Genomic DNA, 20,262 nt, shown 5'->3' on the forward strand with positions numbered 1-20,262 from the left:
GTGTTGCTGCTTCTGCAGAATGTAAAAGATATGTGTGGGGTGTACAGTTTCTAAACTTGGATCCAGCTCCTGGGAGTCCAAAAGCAATCCCATGACCAGTGTGGGATTAAATAGTGTACTTGAATGCCCCATTGTTTGAAATAAACATACATGTGTGACTGCAAAAGAGAGGAAATTATCCCACAAAAATTTAAGTGTAGCCAAGGGATTAATCTTAAGCTACCTCATAAACAGGCATTTTTCCAACAAATGTGGTTTTGAAACAGAGCTCCCTGAAATTCCCACAGCACATCAAAACCAAGTAACAGGGTCCTGAGCTGCATGGTGGATTAAACTGCTCCGTGGAGAACAGTGTGGAAATATAGAAGAACAATTTCATTGATGTTAATACTGTAGAAGAGGGGAAGCAGCTCAGAGGCTGTCAGTGGAGATGTATTTTTAGCTGTGCTTTAGGATGTCCCAGAATGCTCACATAGAGGAGAGGTTCAAGGATGTGTCAAACAGGAGCAGCTTCAGAGGTGAAGGACATGGCTATCATTGGGCTGTGGAAGGGGACACGAGTAAGTCAGGGACCTCTGTGGTCTGAGAGGAAATGCTTGACCATAGTAGCAGGAGACAGTGCCTGGCGTTGAAGTGTTAAAGGCCTGGTGACAGGTGGCTTAAACCATAACAGATGACTTTGCATGACAGTGCAAATTCCAACTGAATCTCCCTCCTACGGGCTCCTCCCAACTGAAGCACATGGCTGGCTGTAACTCCAAGTCCAACTCCAACTCCATGGCCACATGGTGTGTGGGCTGGCTGTAGCTCCAAGTCCAGAGATGGCCACATGGTGTGTGGGCATTGTCTTGCACCCTCACAGGCTTCCTTGCTGCTTGTGACCAAGAGCGCACTTCTCTGACAGGCAGCACTGGGTGTGGGGAGGGAGACGAGTCTCCACAGCAAGCCACCTCTGGTATTTATGGTCTCTACCATGCCCTTTTTCTCTCATCCTTCTGTTCTGGATAGGTTGTCTGACTTCCAGGCCAACAGACTGCTTATTCCAAGTCTGTTTTTACATTATTGAGGTGGGGCCTTTCTCATCCAGCAGGCACTAAAACGCATGTGGCCATAAAGCTGCTCTGCCCTCAGTGGCCTGGTTTTGCCTGTTCCTACTCTGAGAACTCAGGGCTCAGCAGCTGCGGTTTGACCAGCACAGAGGAAAGGAAACAACCTTCAATGGGTGATCCCAGTGAGGAATTCGCAGAGCTGGTTTGATATGATTCATGGCCTTTTGGTGCACTCAGGACCCTGACATTCAGCTGAAACTGACAGCAGAAAACTCTACATGGTGGCTATTTTGACCTGTTCTTGACTGCCAGAAAAATGGGTTTAGATCAGCCAGTCACTTCACTGAGGTGATAGGAAGCATATATTAAATAGCTAGAGTTTCCATTCAATCCATCCTGGTGTAGGTGTGAATCAGCACACTATTTCTTCTCCCCATGGCTGTATTTCTAGGTCTCTGCCCTGTCCCTTGCTGATACAGGAAGGTATCCAGTATGTCACAAGGGAGCTCTTTTTGTAGTCAGTTTCTTGCAGGTGCCTCACCACATAGAAGGGGAGCCAGAAGAGGAGAAACACAGAGTTTAACATGAAGTTCAGTCCTGATGGCTTTCACTTTTCTTCCTGGGACAATAATGATTCTCTTCCTGAAAGCCCTGCTGTCAGTGCCTATTATCCAAAAGTACTTGGTGACCTCCTGGTGGAAGAAGATAATGAGGATGAATGGGATCAAAAACACCACCAAGAGGTGGATGATACTGTAGACAAAGGAGATGTTTCTTATACTGACAGGTAGAATGGGACCTGATATTTTCCACAATATTAACATCGTCACTCATGAGAATACTAGCAGCCAAACACTGCTCCCAAGTAATCATTTGGAACATTGGTGTGAATATCCCTGAATATTTTTGTTTCTGGATGAAATCTTGGAAGGTAAGTAAGGTCTGCATTGAAAGGCAAAGGAAAAACAGGCACTGTGGAAGGTCTGGTACCAAGCTGGGTAGGCTTTGCTCCCCATGAATCCTCTTCAGTCCTTCCCCAGTGAGGAACTTGTCATCAGGAGCTGGACATTGCATACCTGGAAGGGTCTATTATGAATATCAGTGCTGCACCTGAACATTCTTGCCTTGTTAGTTACCTGCCTCATTGCGGGCAGCATTTCCTTCTGTCCCCCTGAGAAGAAGGTAGCATGACAACCTCACCGCCCCTCAAATCCTGCAGAAGACTTGTTTATCAATGGCAGTTTTGATCCAGAAGGAAAACTCTGGGGGAGGAGGTAAATGTCCTCACACAGCTGAGAGCTGGGGGCATTTCCAGCAGTGGAGCCTTGGGTTGTGTTGGCTGAACTGTCACTAGGTGCGAGTGCAGTCAGCTGTTGAGGATGTCTCTTCTCTGAAGAAAGCCAAGGGAGAGGGTGGATGTGCTTACCTTAGCCAGGGACGTCCCAGGCAGCGAGTCTGACTCTTCCCAGCTCAGCCTGGAGACTAGCTGTGGAGCAGAGCCTGTCCTTCACCAGCTGGCAGGTTCTGCAAGGTTGCCCTGACCAACTGACACCAACACACAACATGGAACCTCTGCGTACAGCTGTGCCATGGGGAGGCCCTGGCCCAGCTCTGGGAAGGGACTCAGCTGCCTTTTTTTGGCATGGGTTTGCATGGAAGGTCATGTCAACAGTGCATGACATGGACTCATCTGGCACAGCTTGCCAGACATTTCCAATCCCTGTTCTTCTGAAATGTGAATGGCTCACCTTACAGTGCCCCCCTCCCTTCTTTTCCTTTCAAGTAGATTCCCTTCTTGGCTTGCCAGACCCTTGCAGTCCTTCCTCCCTTCTATCCCCTGTAGAGACATTGCCTTGCCTGGGCACTGGAAACAAAGCCTTTTTGGCTCTGAGGCTGGGTATTGAACCTCAGCAAACTGGTGAGGTTTGGTGAGCACAAGGCAAAAAAAAAAAAAACGAAGAGGTTTGCCGCAGAATATACATGGAGTCAGTCAGAGATCAACATGATCAGACAAAAAGCTGTTTATTACAAAGCCTTAACCCCTTAAATACTGTTTCTTACATGCACTTACAGTGATTTGGCATATTATGATTGGATACATGTCTTGAAGACCCTTAGTGGCTAACATATAATTGGTTAAGCACAGGTGTGAGAACTTGACCTCGAAAGCTTGCCAACAGTCCACAGTTCTCATTAACTCAGTGAAATCCAGCTGCTTCTTGTCTTGCTTGTTTAGGCTTCCTTGGGCCTCTCATGGCCTTGCTGTATCTTTCAGGATTATTCAGAGTTTATGTACCAATTATCCATTCTCCTGTGAGAACACTGTCCCCACAGAGGTTGGAACTGGGCTGAAAGGAAATGATCAGTCTGTTAGCTGCCAAGCAGCTCACTATTGGATGGATTGAACTTGTGGGGCCTAAGGCTGCAGCAAGAGCTACCCATGGGAACACCTTTTCATTGTACAGAAAAAATGATGAGTAGAATTCTTTTCCTTGTAATAAAGTCCTATAAGAATTTAGAGAAGCAAAATGAGGTAACCCTTGCAGAGATAGGATCTGCTCAGTGTCCTGTGACCTGTTTGTAGAACCATTCAGTGCTGCACAACTCGGGGTTCCCAGTATCAGAAGGGACATAGGAATATTTACAGTATCCACTCTTTCTTTATAGTGTTACCTCTGGTTACTAGCATTTTAAATGGTACTTTACAGCCTGAATGCCTCTCTTACTGGGATCATAATGGAATAGCATTTCTTAGTGCAAAACACCAGCACCAGCTGCACAACTAGTTGTTGACCCACAGGATCCATCCACTCCTCCTCAGGCCCTTCCCCATCACTGACAGGGTCAAGAAGAACATCACTTGGGCTCTCATGCCCCTGACCCCTAAGCCATGTAGTCGTGTTTGATGTGCTCCAGGTCTCCTCCAGGAGTATTGATTGTTGCCCACATGGAAGAGAAGCAAGGAGTAATAGTCTGAGGGAAGGACAAGCATCAGCAATATTTCCATATCATAAATACCACCCCTGGCAAACAGCAAACCTGCCTGAATGATGCATGAGGTTGGCAGATGGGGGCCTCAGTTCCTTAACAGAAGAGAATTGTCCCCTGAGGCAGAGGTGACCCCAACAAAGAGAGTACCTAAAGGCCACTTTTAAGAAACTTCCACTTAACAAGAGTCTGTCTAGGAGATCCAAAAGGGAACCACAGCAGCAGGTTAGCACCTTGGCTCTGTACTGCTTTGGTAGATGGGCTTCAATAACTCAGCTGTTCTGGGACACCACCAGTATGACTGAAGTCCCCAGTGCTCTACACCATGCCAGCACTGTTGCACCTGCATGGAGCCCGCAGTGTTCTACTACCAGTCAACCCACATGCCTAGCAGAAATATGGGATGTTCTGCTCATATGGCTTTGCCAGAAGAAATGCAAATGGCAGTGGCGGCTCTGTGGTTGCCTTGCTACATATCAGTTGTAGGAGAGCTAGAACTACACAGACTGCCTTGTTGTAGTGATACATACTGCCTGCTTCCTGCCAGAACTGCCTGAACTTCTAGCCTAGTCCACAGGCATGGGTAGGCATTTGGGCAGAACAGGGTTGCAATTGCAGTACATGCATTGATTCGGCATAAACAAGAGCTTCCCTCATGGAATTATGTTTGTTTTCTGTAGGGTACTTGAACGCTTGTGGAGGAAGTAGAAGTGCTTGTTCTCATGTGGATACAAGTCATCAATAACTCCATTGTTTGGAACTACCAAGAGCAGGGTTGATACACTCCCATTAAGAGTGCGATAGTGTCTGTTACTTGGACAGTTTTCATCCACTGCTTACATTTACTTTAATAACTCTTTGGTGATATCAGTAGCTGTGGAGGGATGGCCAGAAACCTCAGCAAAACCCACAGCGCTCTAGAAACAGGAAGCCACCACTTGCTTTTCAGAGCTACGAAACAGTCTCTCAATTTTGGAATGACTCATAATGCTTTGGCTCTGTGGTGTAGCCACATTATATGGCTTCCACATCAGCCACTTTTTAGGCAGGAGGAAACGACGACATTGATCTGTCCTTCAGCACACTCATCCCAAGCTTACCCACTACCCTCAGTTTTCCTTCCTTCTCTGACTATGTGAACAGTGTTGTGCAGTAGAATGGCTTCCCAACAGCCAGCACAGAAAGAAAGAAGATGAATCAGCAAGGGTCCTCCTGAGGGAGATGACCCATGGCACTTTTGCATATAGCACTGACAGAGCACACAGGGCTATCTACAGAAGTTAACAGAAAAAGGTTTTTTCTCCTTTTATTTTTCTTCTTCTTGTCCTTTTCTATATCTTCTGAATGGATATCAAACTGCAGAGAGCAGAAAGTGTTGCTGCATTAACTTGGCATGGAAGACTGTGTAAGACTCTGTGGCCTCAGCTAGTTTGCTGAGATGTTTTCTGAAAGCAGAATGCAGTCCTGTCTCTTTCCCACTTTTGCTTCTCTTTCTTTCCCTGGTAATGCCTGATGTTTCTTTCCATCTCATCACAGAATCACAGAATCCTAAGGGTTGGAAGGGACCTCAAAAGATCATCTAGTCCAACCCCCCTGCAAGAGCAGGGTAACCTAGAGTACATCACACAGGAACTTGTCCAGGCGGGCCTTGAATATCTCCAATGTAGGAGACTCCACAACCCCCCTGGGCAACCTGTTCCCGTGCTCTGTCACTCTCACAGTAAAGAAATTTTTCCTGATGTTCACATGGAACCTCCTATGCTCCAGTTTACACCCATTGCCCCTTGTCCTATCACTGGACATCACTGAAAAAAACCTAGCTCCATCATCCTGACACTCACCCTTTACATATTTGTAAACACTGATGAGGTCACCCCTCAGCCTCCTCTTCTCCAAGCTAAAGAGACCCAGCTCCCTCAGCCTCTCCTCATAAGAGAGATGTTCCATTCCCTTAATCATCTTTGTAGCTCTGCGCTGGACTCTTTCAAGCAATTCCCTGTCCTTCTTGAACTGAGGGGCCCAGAACCGGACACAATATTCCAGATGCGGCCTCACCGAGGCAGAGTAGAGGGGGAGGAGAACCTCTCTTGACCTACTACCCACACCCTTTCTAATGCACCCTAGGATGCCATTGGCCTTCTTGGCCACAAGGGCACATTGCTGGCTCATGGTCATCCTCCTGTCCACCAGGACCCCCAGGTCCCTTTCCCCTTCACTACTGTCCAGCAGGTCAGCCCGCAACCTGTACTGGTACATGGTGTTGTTCTTCCCCATATGCAACACTCTACACTTGCCCTTGTTGAATTTCATCAAGTTTCTCCCTGCCCAGCTCTCCAGCCTGTCCAGGTCTCGCTGAATGGCAACACAGCCTTCTGGTGTGTCAGCCACTCCTCCCAGTTTAGTATCATCAGCAAACTTGCTGAGGGTACACTCAGTTCCCTCATCCAGGCCGTTGATGAAAATATTAAACAGCACTGGTCCCAGCACCGACCCCTGAGGGACTCCACCAGTCACAGACCTCCAGCTGGATTCCGCCCCATTGACCACAACTCTCTGCCTTCTTCCTTTCAACCAGTTCTTGATCCACCTCACTACCTGATCATCAAGCCCACACTTCCTTAGCTTATCTATGAGGATGCTGTGGGAGACAATATCAAATGCCTTACTGAAATAGGAAAAACCACATCTACCGCTTTACCATCATCCATCCACCTAGTTACTTGCTCATAGAAGGCTATAAGGTTGGTCAAACATGACTTCCCCTTGGTAAAGCCATGTTGGCTGCTCTTAATGATCCCCTCATCCTTGATATGTCTGATGATGCCATCCATAGACATAGTGCTTGCCAGCAGCAGAAAGGAAAACAACTTCTCTTTCTACCTGGGCTGGTATCTGAGCAGGTGGGACAAAACCAACAGGGCATAGCTCCACTTACTCCATAACAAGATTCCCACCGGGGAATTTCTAAGGCTTGAAGAGCAAGATTGAGGGAGTGGGGAGAACTGGCTGTGCTTTCCTCTGCAAAAAGAGGCAATATGCAGGGGAATGAGGTATATTCATAGGATGTCTTTCCAATATGGCTCTTCTGATGTTTTCCCAGCTGAAAATAGCATCTCAAAGACTGGGCATCACAGGGTTTCTTGAGGAAAACCAGAAGCTAGCTCAAGTTTGAACCACCACAGTTTTGTTTTTTTTCTGCAGTCAGACCATGTTTTCAGTATAAGTATCCTCAGAAGTGAATGTCACTGTAGCTCCTTTCCTATCCTCAGAATTGAGTTCCTTTCCAAAGGAAAAGTTAATGTGCCAAGGAGTGGTGAGCATCTAAGTCTTGCTCTAACAGGCAGTTGGGATGTGGCCAGGGTGCCCACCTGTAAACAAGGACTGCAGATGTTACCATGAAGTATGCTAATCTGATAAACCTTTTGTCCTTTCCAGCCAACCTCATGGCTCAATGCAGGGATTGCCCTTCTGAAGCTTTCTGAAAGCACTATACCTGACATACAGTCCTGTATCGTCTTGCTGTGACACATGCTGCATCTTGAACCCAGACAAACTTGAGACTTAATGCTTCTTATAAGCTGAAGAAAGGCACATCTGTCAGATAAGTCCATATTGAAGAATACAGTAAGAGGAAGGTTCTTGCTTTATTCTACATCTGTGCAAACATGTACTGTGTGTGGAGTCCATCCCTGCCTAAAACCTGAGTGCTGCTATTGGGATGGACTTTGCTCAGACACACGACTGAAACTCTTACCCAGAGTTTCACCACCTATCCTTCAACAGTGGACACACAAATAAGGGACATGCATTTACTGTATTGTACAACTAATGTAAAAGAATGGGTTCATACTCTGTGCGTGTGTGCATGTGTCTGCATACAGGAACAAACAGGAACTGGAGGAACTTCCCTTCAGTGATTCTGCAGACAAACCCAGTATCATCTCCCAAGATCCCTCTTTTGTCAGGACATCTCAGGAACAACTGTGTTCCAAATATGGGACATGGAGACTGTTTCTAGCTAGTTACATTTTCTTGCAAACCAGTCTTATGGTGTGAGCTTTGCTCTGCCCTCCCAGGAGCTAGAACTGCAGCTGCTTCTAAGATTTTCTGTAATACATTAATCACTATGTGTCTTATCTAACCTTTCTTCTTCCTCAAAACCCTGCTGCTGTGGTTTCCATAAATGAGCTGGGGGAAACTGAAAAGAGAAGTCCATTGCAATGTTTTTGTTTGCTGCTACGTTGGACAGGACAACAAAGTTTGCTCCGTTGTGAAAAGATCCCAGCAACTTTAGAAAATAGGAGGCCAAGACCTTGTAAAAGCCGAGCTTTTGGTCCCGTGGCTAAAACAGAAACCTGGCAAATCACTTCTTATGAAGATGACACAAATTTGTGCTCAGATTTTAGATGAATTTAAAAAATAATAAATCACAACTGATTTTTCAGGTTGTATTTTTAGTCACAAACTGGAAACTCCCAGCTCTTTAAGAAGCATGGATATCATTGATGAAAAGGAAGAATATACAGACAGAGGTGTGGGGAATTTGAGGGAAGCAGAGCAAGCTCAAGACTTCTGTGTGTTTGATTTACAGTAATGCCTCTTACAGGGGTCTTCTACCTTTTTCTCACGTTATAAATCCCTCCTGGGGAAACTCTGGCTTTTATCCTTCATGTGATATTTGATTGCTTTCTCTCCCTCTCATTGTCAAGCTTACTCCTGCCACATATCTCAGTAAGATCTCCAAAATCCATCTCCTTTCTGCTACAAGCTGAGCAAAAAGTTGTTGGCACTGACTACTGAACAGCCTGCTCTGTTGCTTCCCTGATTCTCCACAAGTGTTCAGAGCCTTTCTCACATGCTCTGCAGATGAACGCTGGATTTTTCCTGCTCCTGGACACTCCAGCACACTCACAGTAATATTCTCACCTGGAGGTATCAAACACACTGAAAAGTTAGAACCCTCATGCAGGGAGAAGGCTAGGTTGGTAGAGTGATGGGACTTGTCAGAAGACAGCCTAGTGCATTGAACGGATTTAACATTTACTGCTCTGGGGTTTTTAACTTATCAATGCAGAGCCTGCTGAAGGAAGAAGGAAACATTAAAGGTGAACCATGAATAACTGATCCCTTCAGGGGTGGGCCAAGCATGCTCCACTGCATGCTATTCTGCTCCAGTGACTCTTAGGACCAGTATCCTTCCATGGAACAGAGAGGGCCTTTTCCACATCATTGACTGGACAGGAGTCAAGGAAAGTGCTGGAGGATCAGGGCACTCATCTGTGAAGGAGGACCGCGAAAAGGGTCACAGTAGGTCCTTGACATCAGCCTGAGCATTTTCATCCAGGACTGATCTCCATCTTGGAAAGAGACACAGGGGCACAGGAGGGGAACTGATGTCCATCAGATCTGAGATTCTGTAGCAGGCTTGTTCACCCTGCATGGCAAGATGAAGCATTTGTGTGAGCTCAGGCCAGCTTTTCATCAGGTATTGCTGGAGCTGCCCTTTCTCAAAGGTGCTCCTTCAGCTCCTTCAACCAAAGTGGAGTTTCCTTCCTCAGACAGATTTGACTGGCAGTTCACAAATTCGATAGCAACTTGTGAAGCACAGGACGTTATTCCAGTTACTGTAAGTGTTGGGGTCTCTGTTTCCCTTGACGTGAATTGCAGCACATTTTTCTGCAAAGAGTAAATTGGGTTCCCCGGGTTTCCAGAACCTGTAAAAGAAAGTTCCTCTATTGGGAATGTATTTGCATGCATGACAGCGGGGGTGAGGTCACCTCAAACAGTTGCGGAAGAGAAAGGGGAAGTTTACTGTAAGAGAGATCAGGAGTCATAGTTTTGACTGGAAAAGTAGTTGAGTTTTCTGACTTACAATGCAGTTGGAGACAGAAATCCCCCTCTGGCACATACCTGCCTTACACAGTGTATTGGTCACTTAGACTGAGGGTTGTGAATTACATACAGGAACCTTCCTCACTCCCCCAGGATACTCACGTGGTTGTCATATCGTATGGAGTCTGATCCACCCACTGCCATTGCCCGGGTTTGTAAGCAGTTAAGCCTATGTAGTATTTTGTTTCATAGGTGTTAGAAAATACTCCTTTCACCAAGTTGAAGAGGAAATCCTGGAAATGAGGGAGAGTGCAATGTGCATGAGATACAGGACTGAGCAGAGGGAGGTGGCAGGAGTCCCTGTGGAGTGGGGCTGGCAGCAGAAGGGGGCTGGTGGCAGAAGGGAGCTGGTGCTGAAGGGATGCACAGAGGACATCCATGCCCCCTCCCTTGCAGGACAAAGAGGGACTGAGTCCCCTCCCTTGCTGGCATTGCGGCTCTGGCTGCTGTGCCCCCCTCTCAGCCCTGCACATACCTGCTCTGCTTCGCTGTTGATCACCACCAGGTGAGAGCCCATCCCAGTGCAGTTCTGCTGGCTATCAGCCCAGGACATCATATCACCTGAGAGGTAGTAGCAGCTTCCTTCGAAGTGTTTCCAGCCCTTCGGGCAGCATGCCCAGCTCTCCTCTGTGGGGAGAAAATCCTGCTTTCAAACAGGACCTTTCAAACCAAGTCCTTCAGCTCCATGAGCTCAATGAAGGGTCCCAGATGCTGGGGGAGGCATTTGAACCACACCTTTAGTCTGGACAGAGGGTAAATGCTCTCTTCCATGCTCCACATCTAAAGTTATAAACAGCCTGAGAGGTTTCTGTCTCAAGTCCCCTGCCTGAAGTGTCTTTCCCTTTCTCTATCTGTTCTGCAGTGTCCATGCAACCTCTGATTGGTGAGAGACACAGTTTCTGCCTTACCATTCTTGAGGAAGCAAGATGGGAAGTAGTTGGCTCATGTTCCTCTAGGAACACTTCCATCAGAGAAGTGTTGTCCAAGTGTTTAGCTCTCAACTCATGCTGACTGACAGACATGTACAATGAACTGCTCTGACAGCCTTGCCACCCCAGACAGTTCCTTAGACTAGGCAGGCTTTCCTAGAGATCTGCCTTATTTCCAGAAAGCTACATCATGGATCAGAAATACACAGATATATTCTCTCAAATCATGAGGCTACATGAGAACGGATCCCAAACTGAGTTGGGGAATTCGCACTGCAGGAATTCAAGCACTTGCCATTGCTGTCATTTCATGTGTGGTTGCAGCCCAGCTCTCCATTACTCTAACTTCATAGAATCACAGAGTCATAGAATAGTTAGGGTTGGAAAGGACCTTAACATCATCTAGTTCCAACCCTAACTATTCCAACCCTAACTTGCATAACAACATCCTCTTACCACTCTGTCCCTCACACTGAACATGATGCTTGTGTGAACAGGCAGTGAGCCAGCACAAGGAGAGGAGCTGGATTGAATCAGCCCTTACAAAGGGATGGAGCACTTCCAGCTAGATCAGTGAACTGGAATAGCAGTTGAGGAGTTGTGTGAGGGCCAGTGAGAGGAGAAGAGAGGAAGAGTAGCCAGAAGTACGTCTGGAAGAAGCCACACTCCTCCACTGGTCCAGAACAGGTTTCTATAGCATCCTAAGAAAACTGGCAATACAGCATTGTCTTTCCTCAGTTCTCAAGCTTCCTTCTTTAAAACAGTCCAGCTCTGCCTGACAATCACATTCCCAAACTCAAAGGCTAACTGAAACCTGAGTAAATTTTGGTGAGTTTCTTAGAGTTGCTTAGGAAGCTCTTAGCATCACTCACCTATGCCTCCAGATACGCTGGGGATGCAGCGCCACTCTGTAGCGTTCTGGACCAGAGTCATGTACTGGCCATAGTCTCCATGAAGGAAAACAACTGGGAAGAGAAGAAAGAGAAAGAAAGTGATACTGTCATCTTTTTGTCTTCATCCATGAGCAACCTGTCCTATCCTCCACCTTCTGGCTGTACCACGGAGACTCCGTGTGAACAGCCTCAGAAATGGGTATTGAGTGAGATGAGAAAAGCGGATAAGAAAGAAGATGAGGAACAGCAGGCTGTTTCTCCCTCTAGTGGTCACTCCTTCCTTTGAGCGGGCATCGACCGGATGAGCTCCTCTCCCCTCTGCTGGCTGAGAGACTCATTTTCCCAGCTGACAAAATCAGCTTAGACATCCTTTGAGGATGAAAGGGTCATTAAAGGGTCAAAGAAGTCATGGGATAAACTTAATAATGGTGGAATATTAATACAAATTCCATGGTAAATCTTCCCAAGCACTGCAGCGTTAGAGCTTTTACCCTCATCAAGAAGGCCTTAACGCTGTTGAGCGTTAACGCTTCACCTAAGGGAGTTAAGAAAAACCACAGAGGAGTCATCACAGAGCAGAGTGAAACTCCAGGACAGTGCAAGCACAGGATTTCCCTTTCAGTCGGTCAGGCAGTGTGGCTGGAGCATTTGGATGGATTCACCCCCACCCTGCTAAAATATGGGCAGCCTGGTACCAGTATTTCCCAGAATATCACACTGGCTCCTTGGTTTCAGTATTGTCACACGGAGCTCTGAGAGAGAGAACAGCTCAGGAGAGCCAGCATCCAAGAGCTGGCCCTCAGGGAACCTGCTCAGTTACCGCCTGACACTAAAGAGACTTCTCAGCTCTTGGTGGGAGCTGGTTTTGTCCAGGACTGGCTTTATTAAGGCAGGAGGGAAAGTGAGAGGAGCAGTGGGAAGGCCCTGCCAGGGAATAAACCTGAACTGTGGAAGGGACCCTGCTCCCTGAGTAAGAGGACAGAGGTGGGAGTGGGGCAGCAGAACAGGCTGCTTTGGCAAAGGGCATAAATGCCTGCAGGCAGAAAGGCTAGGGTATTGGTTTTCCACCTGACAAAAGGTAGTCAACTGCCTCCTTCATCCCAGGGGAATTAGCAGGGCCTGGAACCCACCAAGGCAGATGGTTACAATGGCGGTTTTGATGGCAAGGCCAGAAGCAATGAAGACCCAGGGGTTCAGCAGGGAGCAGCGTCTCTCTTCTGCTGAGGCTGAAAAACACAAGCCGTGAGTGGGAATCCCCCAGCCCAGAGTCAGGGGCAGGATAACCCAGTTGGCTCTATATCCCAACCTGCTGCTATCCTTGTTCCAATGCTGGGGAGCCCACAGATGCTGTAACCAGGTCCTGTTGCTCATCATTAGCAGTGGGTCAGACCCACAGAGTAGGGCAACACAGTGACTGCCCTGAAGCTGCTCTTTCATTTCCCTGTTTGTCACCAGTCCCACCTGTACTCTTCCCAAACTGCACTCCTCTTTTCTTGTGTCCTGTCGCATTTCCTTTTTCTTCAACACATCTTCCTTGTTGCCCTCATTACTTCTCTCTTGCACTGGATGATCTTTCTGTTCCTCCTTCTTCTTCATCTCTCTTTAGAGCTTCTCAGACAGCTTTATTTTGACTCTCTCCCCAAGGCCTTTTACATAATAGTATATATTCACTCAAAGGAGTGACTGTCCAGCTCAGTGTTTGCAGAGGCAGACACACAGAAGAGATTGTTTCCACAGGGAAAACAGCCACTTTGAAGCTCCAGGGAAAGCCCTCACTTGGCTCTTAGAGACACCAGGGATTGCAGCAGTGACTTGTACCTACCTTGATGCAGATAGTTCTACCTGGATAATGATAATACGATAGCACTCTTCAGTCCCATCATTTACAGAAAAAAGCACTGAAGAGGATGGCAGACCATAGTCTGCCTGGACTTTCATTCCCCCTGGCTCTGGGAAAAAGGTCACTGCTCCCAGCCTGGGCGCTCCCCAGTTCCCTCATCTGTTGCTTTGAGGCCAGCCACTGTACCATGCCCATTATCTCTATCCCAGCTCTTTGTCTCTCACCTCCTCCATCCATAGGAGGACAGAAAGGAAGGCTTTGTAGTTACCTGCAGTTCCAGGACTGACTCTTCCGTCGTGATTCATTATCTCTACCATGGTATCACTCTTCCTCAAGAGTCTACATGAGTCTACATGTGGCCACAAGTACGGCCTTCCTCCTGCACAGAAGACTGCATTAGGGTAGTCCACACACTGGTGAAGAGCCTTCACAGCCTCTAATCCGGTACGCATAAAAAGCTGTAGCCTGGGTGTTCCCCACAGCACATGGAGATGGGGGAATTGTCGTAGTTTCTCTGCCAGGATGTTTCACAAGATGTTCCTTGCAACACAGAAGCTTACAGAGGGAAATGAAAACAGATGAAGGGTAGTACCAACCCAGCTCAAACGACCGTCTTTTGCACATATTGAAGCCATTTCACAGGACATGCTACTGGCCTTACACCTTTGTTATTTGTTCTTTCCTGGCAAGTGAATATGTGTGCGAAAAGGCCTATGCTGTTGGCATTCAGTAGCAAGGGGCTAAACCAACTCACAATGTCCTGCAAAAGGGAGTCAAAACATGGTAAGAAAACATATCTGTGACTCAGTCTGGGCAAGTCCCTATGTGAAGTCTGAGCCCAGTAACCCAGAGCACAACGAAGAACTTGACAACACTGTTGTTAACTAATTGCTCAGGAAAAGAGGATGGGGCTTTGAGTGGAGGCATTGCATATGACCTGTCACCAAGGAGCTGGAGGTCAGAAAGGATCAGCAGGTGGTGTCAGAATCCCTGTGCATTACAGAGCTCAAAGTTTTACATGGTCACAATAACAAAAGGCATAGCCATAGCTAGCGGTTCTAGCACGGCTCAAGGCAACTTGATTCAAAACCTTGCAGGTTTTGTCCCTAAGAAATAAATACCTGTAAGGATAAAGAATCCCTACTGGGTCTCGTACTCTGAATGGACACAGGTAGGTAGACAGCCTTTGCTTTTCCATGCTCCATCATCACTTTCTCCCTATGAAAAGGCATGAATGGATGTACTGAGGAAGGAATGGATGCAATAGCACAAGTGTATCAGTTGAAGTCTCAAAAGAGCAGGACACAAAACCAGCTACAAATGAGAACAACTCTAAATTGTGTGTAGAAGATATTCTCTGAGTATGTTTTTTTCATGCACAGCAGGCTGCAAGCAGGGTCAAACCATCCAACAGCTATGTTACATTGGAAAGATGGCCCATACATGTGCTTGCTGGTACTGTCACAGAAACTATAAGCTACTAGAAGGCACAAGCTACTGGATTCACAGCGCAGCGAGATCCTCACATGACATATTTAAAAGTTCCCAGCCATCATGCTGGAGAACAGCACTGAAATGCACCACAGATGTTAAAAAATGAGAATGCCTTTTATTTGCCATTGCTTTAAAATACACTTGATTTTGTGCATACAGGCAGGGAGCTGACTTTGGCTGATCAGTATGTCAAGTGAAGAGGGTATAAAACTGTCAGAAGGAAAATGTGCTTAGTTCATGTGGTTTAAATCTAGTCAGGATGGATCTAAGCAGTTTACCAATCAATTCATCACATGTAATTAACCGGCAAACCATAACCTGTATATTCAGGATCAGCATCAGCAACCGAGATAAAGCACAATACCAGACACAAAATGTCAACAAACAGATACAAATTTGTAAACGTCTTTAAGTAACTGATCCCCAAAAGCTCTAAACCCCACATACACACACATTCTCATGATTACTTGTGCAACTTCCCATGTTCCTCTTTTCTAAGAGCAGTGATTTCCCTATTCTTACGCGCTTCCTACTGGAGGTGTAGGGTACATGGGTATCCATGCCACTTCCTACAGTCTGCTTACCCACAGGCCAGTGAGAAAGCACAAGGTCACATATGAATACTGAACTTGTGGGTCTGTATATGTTCCACCCTTACTGCCAGGAATGCAGGCTGCCCACTGTATTCAACAGGGAGGATGCCCTGCCATAGACAGGCTGCAGGTTGACTGTCATTTCCTTCCTGCTTCTTTCTCTTTGTTAAAAATGTTCTTGCTTCTTCTAAACTTTGGTTTTGGACCAATTATTGTCTTTCTTAAAAGACTTTTCCTAATTCCATGGCAAATGAATTTGGGGCAAATGCCCTCTCAGATAGTTTCCGGTATTCAATTCACACACTTGTTTACACTGACATTCCTATTTTACCAGTCACTGCTCTCCAGCCCATTTGACAAAGATGAAGGTCTGTGCAATGAATTCACATGAATTCACTTTGGTGTTTGCACAGGGTCTAAAGCAGAGAGAAAGCAAATGACTTTCTTTTCAGCATCACAAACCAAGCTACTGCATCCAGGAAATCAACAGCTGAGCTCACAATGCTCAGATGACAAATAGCTCTGTCCCACTCAGGGATAGAGTCACAAAGTGGTGAAAATAGCCAAACTCTGCATTGGACTGCACAGAACCTCCTTAGTAGTCCTGGTGCCAGGCAGCTAGGACCAGTGATGGGAAATGTTATCTTCTCAGTGGGAAGCTCCAGAATCATTGCAAGTACCTTTCATTTCCACAATGGCAGGAACCTATTTCTCTTTCCTGCTCCATAAACACTAGTAGCATGCTTGAGGAGAGCATGTATCAGTATTCCTGTGGGTCTTTCCACAGTTCTGTGAGTAAAGATTCTCAGCTGTTTTCTATCTGCTCCAGTCATGAAGAGCTTCATGAGTGACCCTTGGTTATTTCACTTCACAAATATATGTGTCAGATCAGCGTGCTGTGGCAACAGGGTGGTACCTTGCAGTACAGAACTGTCAGGGATTCCTGCCCCTGAACCACTGAAGACAGTTATAACAAGTGCAGTCCTAGAAGAGGCACTGGAGACTCTTCAATCTACTTTCACACCCCCTTGCAATATAGACCTAAGTTAACAAGCACAGCATAGATACAGAGAAGATCAATGGAACATGAACTAGGGGAAATACATCAGGCACCATTCCTGGGTGGATAAAACACCACCTGGGGAGCACAGGGAACAGAGTGGGTGAACAGAGCATGGTGTGGCAGCTTTTGCAGCAGTTTATATGGGTAGCAAGCTTCAGAGGTGAGCTCAGCCAGTGGTCATAGAGAAGGTGCTCAAGGATGGTGTCCTCTCGGCAGAAGGCAAAGAAGGCGAAGTTCTCTCAGAAAGGATTTGGCAACCCAGACAGGGGTCCCTTATAAACATGTAGCTGTCCAGGCGTCTGGCTGTTGTGAGTGCCAGAGCCTGTTGGCGATGTTAGATGGTGGCTGTCTAAGATGTGACCAGGTTGATGCTTTGCTCTGCATGGTGGCAGAGCCATCGGAGAGGTGGAATGACCAAGGGAATCTGAGGAGGAGATTGACTGGTGGAGCCGTACTTGAGAGAAGCAAGCCAGCCACATGAGCCAAAAGTAATTAAGGATCCCTTACCATCTTGTCACCAGGGACCTAAGATACAGGGGAGCTTGGAAGCAGATTACTCCTTAGAGTACATGGCATATTTATTACCCCCCAGCTTGTCACCTTCCCAAGTACCCCTCCACAACAGATTTGAGGCCCTGGTACTTGAGGATCAGGAAGACGAGGAATATGACAAAGTAGATAAGGGATCATCCAAGTGAGAAGAGTCGCCATGGGTGAGTCAGACCTTGTGTCATGACCAAATGTGTCAGGGACAATAGATAGTGGTCCGTGGTGAAACACACAAAGATAGAACAGTAATGTTTGTCCGCTTTGGCTCCTCCCTGGAGAGTCCTGCTTTGGCTGCTCCCCAGAAAAGTCCCAACCCTTGGAGACCTTTCTAGGTATTGCTGGCCACTTCTTCCGACGTAGGCTGGCCCCCTGTGTCAGAATGAGTGGGCATTTTTGTCAGTATAAAAGCCCAAGCCTCATGCAATGCAGGGAGGCAGACCTTAAGACCAGGCAGGTCAATGTTGCCTCCACAGGGACACCCGCTAAGTTTGAGCCTGCCACCTTGAACTGCGATGACAATCCTCGGAGCTGGTTTTCTGATCATCATCATAGGGTCCTTGGGGTTGGTGAGATAACCAAACATCATGAGTATCTTTTACTATATCTGTTAGTATCTCTATATTTTCCCATATTAATAAACTGGTTGTGAGTTCTCTATTCATGTCTCATCTCTCTCACCTGGAATCCTTAAACTCTGGAACACCAAATCTACTAGGAAAAAAGAGTGGTTGTGATTGGTGACTCAATCCTGAGAGGAACAGGGGGCTGGTATGTCAACCCAACCTGGCTTGACTCACAGGGAAGTCTGCTGCCTCCATGGGGCCAGGCTCAGTGATGTTACCAGAGAGCTCTGTCATCTGGTATGGATTAATAACTAACCTTTACAGTTGGAGAGGTCTGTATTGTATATGTGTAAACACATATTTTTTTCTGCTACCAGGCATTCATCCAGAATCAGGCTGCTCATGCTGTTTGTGTTTGTGTCAGTGCTTTCTGTCTGTGCTGACCTGTGTGGTTGCTTGTACTCGTGCTTCCTTTTTCTTCCATATGCATCTATATATGTACATATTGTACATACATGCTCAGTCTCACTACCATCTGGAGCTGGGGACACAGAGCTGCAGCAGCCTTGCCTCTGCTGGGCTATGGGATTCAGCGGCTCTTGCCACCACCCACAGCCATTCAGAGAACTACTCCCATTGATAAGCTTAGGAAGCCAAATCTCCTGATCACCTTGCCTCCATTACAGGTTCTCCCCTCTCTTTGGGAGCCAGAGAGAGGATTCACTTTTATAGGTAGGACAGAGTCATACAGCCAGATGCCCACCAATGTTCTGTGAGGAGTTGGCACTGTTTGTCTGGGAAAGGTTAGGCAGATGATGTTTCCTAAGGCAAACAGAAGTGGAGTACAGGGCCCAGGAAGTGGTAATGAGTGGAGAAAAGGTGGGATTCATGGTGGCATATGGTCTGCAGTAGGACATTGTCCTGGGTTCAGCTGTAACAGTTATTTTTCTCCTACTTAGTAGCTGGTGCAGTGCTATGTTTTCGACTTTCAGCCTGGGAACAGCGCTGATAACACCGATGTTTTTAGCTGCTGCTCAGTAATGTTTACTCTGACCAAGGACTTTCTGAGTCTCATGCTCTGCCAGGGAGCAGGGGAAGCCAGGAGGAAGCAGAGACAGGACACCCAAACTAACCAAAGAGATATTCCATACCACAGCACATCATGCCCACTGTATAAACTGGGGGCAGTTACCTGGAAGGGCTAGATCACTGCTAGGGTCTGGCTGGGTATTGCTTGGTGAGCGGTTGTATTCTCTTCCCTTGCTATTTCCCTTATCATTATTATTACTGGTGGTAGCAGCAGTGATTTGTGTTATACCTTAGTTACTGGACTGATCTTATCTCAACCCATAGGAGTTACATTCTTTTGACTCTCCTCCCCATCCCTCTGGGAGCAGTGGGAGGAAGGGGGCAGAGTGAGCCAGCAGCTGCGCGGTTCTGGGTTGCCGGCTGGGCTTAAATCATGACAGACATGAAGGCAATTCAATAGGCAACGCACCTGTGGAAGGGACCTTATGTGCAGCAGCCCTGCCCTTTCCTGCCCCTTCTGCAGCATGGTTTGGCCTGGGCAGGTAGGTCCTTACAGGAACCACTGGGCTTTAGCTTCCCAGGAAGGCTGCTGCATCAGGTAAGCTTGGGATCAGCTCCAAGTTGGGAAGAAAGATTTCTTCCTCGAGGTGACACTGAAGGCCCCGGTCATTTTGCTGCTGGGGACAGCTCCTGACACTTGGTTGGAGAATGGCCTGACCTTGGTGAGACTCCTGGCACAAGCTCCTGTTACTTTCTGGAGCAAGGCTTTCCACCATGGAAACAAATCATAGAATCATATAATGGTTTAGGTTGGAAGGGACCTTAAAGTTCAACCCCAATACTCATAATACCCCTAGAACTGGTTTTCTATAGCCAGTCCCCTCCACAGCTTTGGCTGTTTGCAATGGAACTGTGTAGCCAGGTTCTCTCTGAGGGATTTACTGTCATTGGGTGGGTGCAACTTCTGCTGCAGTAGTTGCATAAGGCTGTACCCTGTCACAGCAACATCTTTTGATTCTGGTCCTGCCCAAACAAAACCCCTACATACTGTGGGAGGAGATAAGGTCCCCATAGTGCTTATAAGGAAGTGGCTGGGGAAGGCAGTGTGGATTGCTCCTCCCATGGGAGTACATCTAGAGGAGGGTCACAAAGACGGTCAGAGGGTTGGAGCACCTCTCCTGTAAAGAGGGGCTGAGAGAGTTGGAGTTCTTCTGCCTGGAGAAGAGAAGGCTCCATGAAGACCCTGTAGCACCCTTCCAGTAGCTAAAGGGGCCTACAGGAAATCTGGAGGGGGACTTTTTACAGGGCATGTGGGGACAGGACAAGGAGGATTGGCTTTATGCTGAAAAAGGCGGGATTTAGATCAGATGTTAGGCAGAA

At 47.1% G+C, this 20,262-nt stretch overlaps 2 protein-coding genes across 5 annotated transcripts in view; both read right to left on the minus strand.

The window, feature by feature from the left end:
- The window catches only part of NECAP1 (NECAP endocytosis associated 1), a 149,470-nt gene that overhangs the window by 102,594 nt on the left and 26,614 nt on the right, over positions 1 to 20,262 (minus strand). The gene's annotated exons all lie outside the window — the stretch shown is intronic.
- On the minus strand, positions 9,283 to 15,788 carry LOC133278951 (C-type lectin domain family 6 member A-like). Of its 4 annotated transcripts, none has more exons than XM_061472246.1 (6): positions 13,860 to 15,788; positions 12,882 to 12,968; positions 11,731 to 11,823; positions 10,405 to 10,556; positions 10,032 to 10,162; positions 9,283 to 9,751 (listed from the first exon to the last, which is right to left on the minus strand). In XM_061472246.1, exons 1-6 carry the CDS (start codon positions 14,041 to 14,043, stop codon positions 9,592 to 9,594), a joined length of 807 nt encoding a protein of 268 aa, XP_061328230.1. In that variant the 5' UTR covers positions 14,044 to 15,788; the 3' UTR covers positions 9,283 to 9,591. The 4 variants fall into 4 exon arrangements, with proteins under 4 accessions (XP_061328230.1, XP_061328229.1, XP_061328231.1 ...); XM_061472245.1 differs by having other exon boundaries at positions 12,882 to 12,977; XM_061472247.1 differs by lacking the exon at positions 12,882 to 12,968.

This window comes from Pezoporus flaviventris, unplaced genomic scaffold (genome assembly GCF_033815535.1).
Source record: "Pezoporus flaviventris isolate CSIRO_AGI_PZ_B2104156 unplaced genomic scaffold, CSIRO_AGI_Pfla_v1 ptg000070l, whole genome shotgun sequence".
In the NCBI taxonomy this organism is placed as follows: domain Eukaryota; kingdom Metazoa; phylum Chordata; class Aves; order Psittaciformes; family Psittacidae; genus Pezoporus; species Pezoporus flaviventris.

Coding starts and splice junctions, on each gene's coding strand:
- LOC133278951 (XM_061472244.1), bottom strand. CDS start 13,347: ATGAAGAAGAAGGAGGAACAGAAAGATCATCCAGTGCAAGAGAGAAGT. Junction 11,824..12,881: donor CATTGTAACCATCTGCCTTG/GTGGGTTCCAGG, acceptor TTCTCTTCCCAG/TTGTTTTCCTTCATGGAGAC. Junction 10,163..10,404: donor TCAACAGCGAAGCAGAGCAG/GTATGTGCAGGG, acceptor CCTCATTTCCAG/GATTTCCTCTTCAACTTGGT.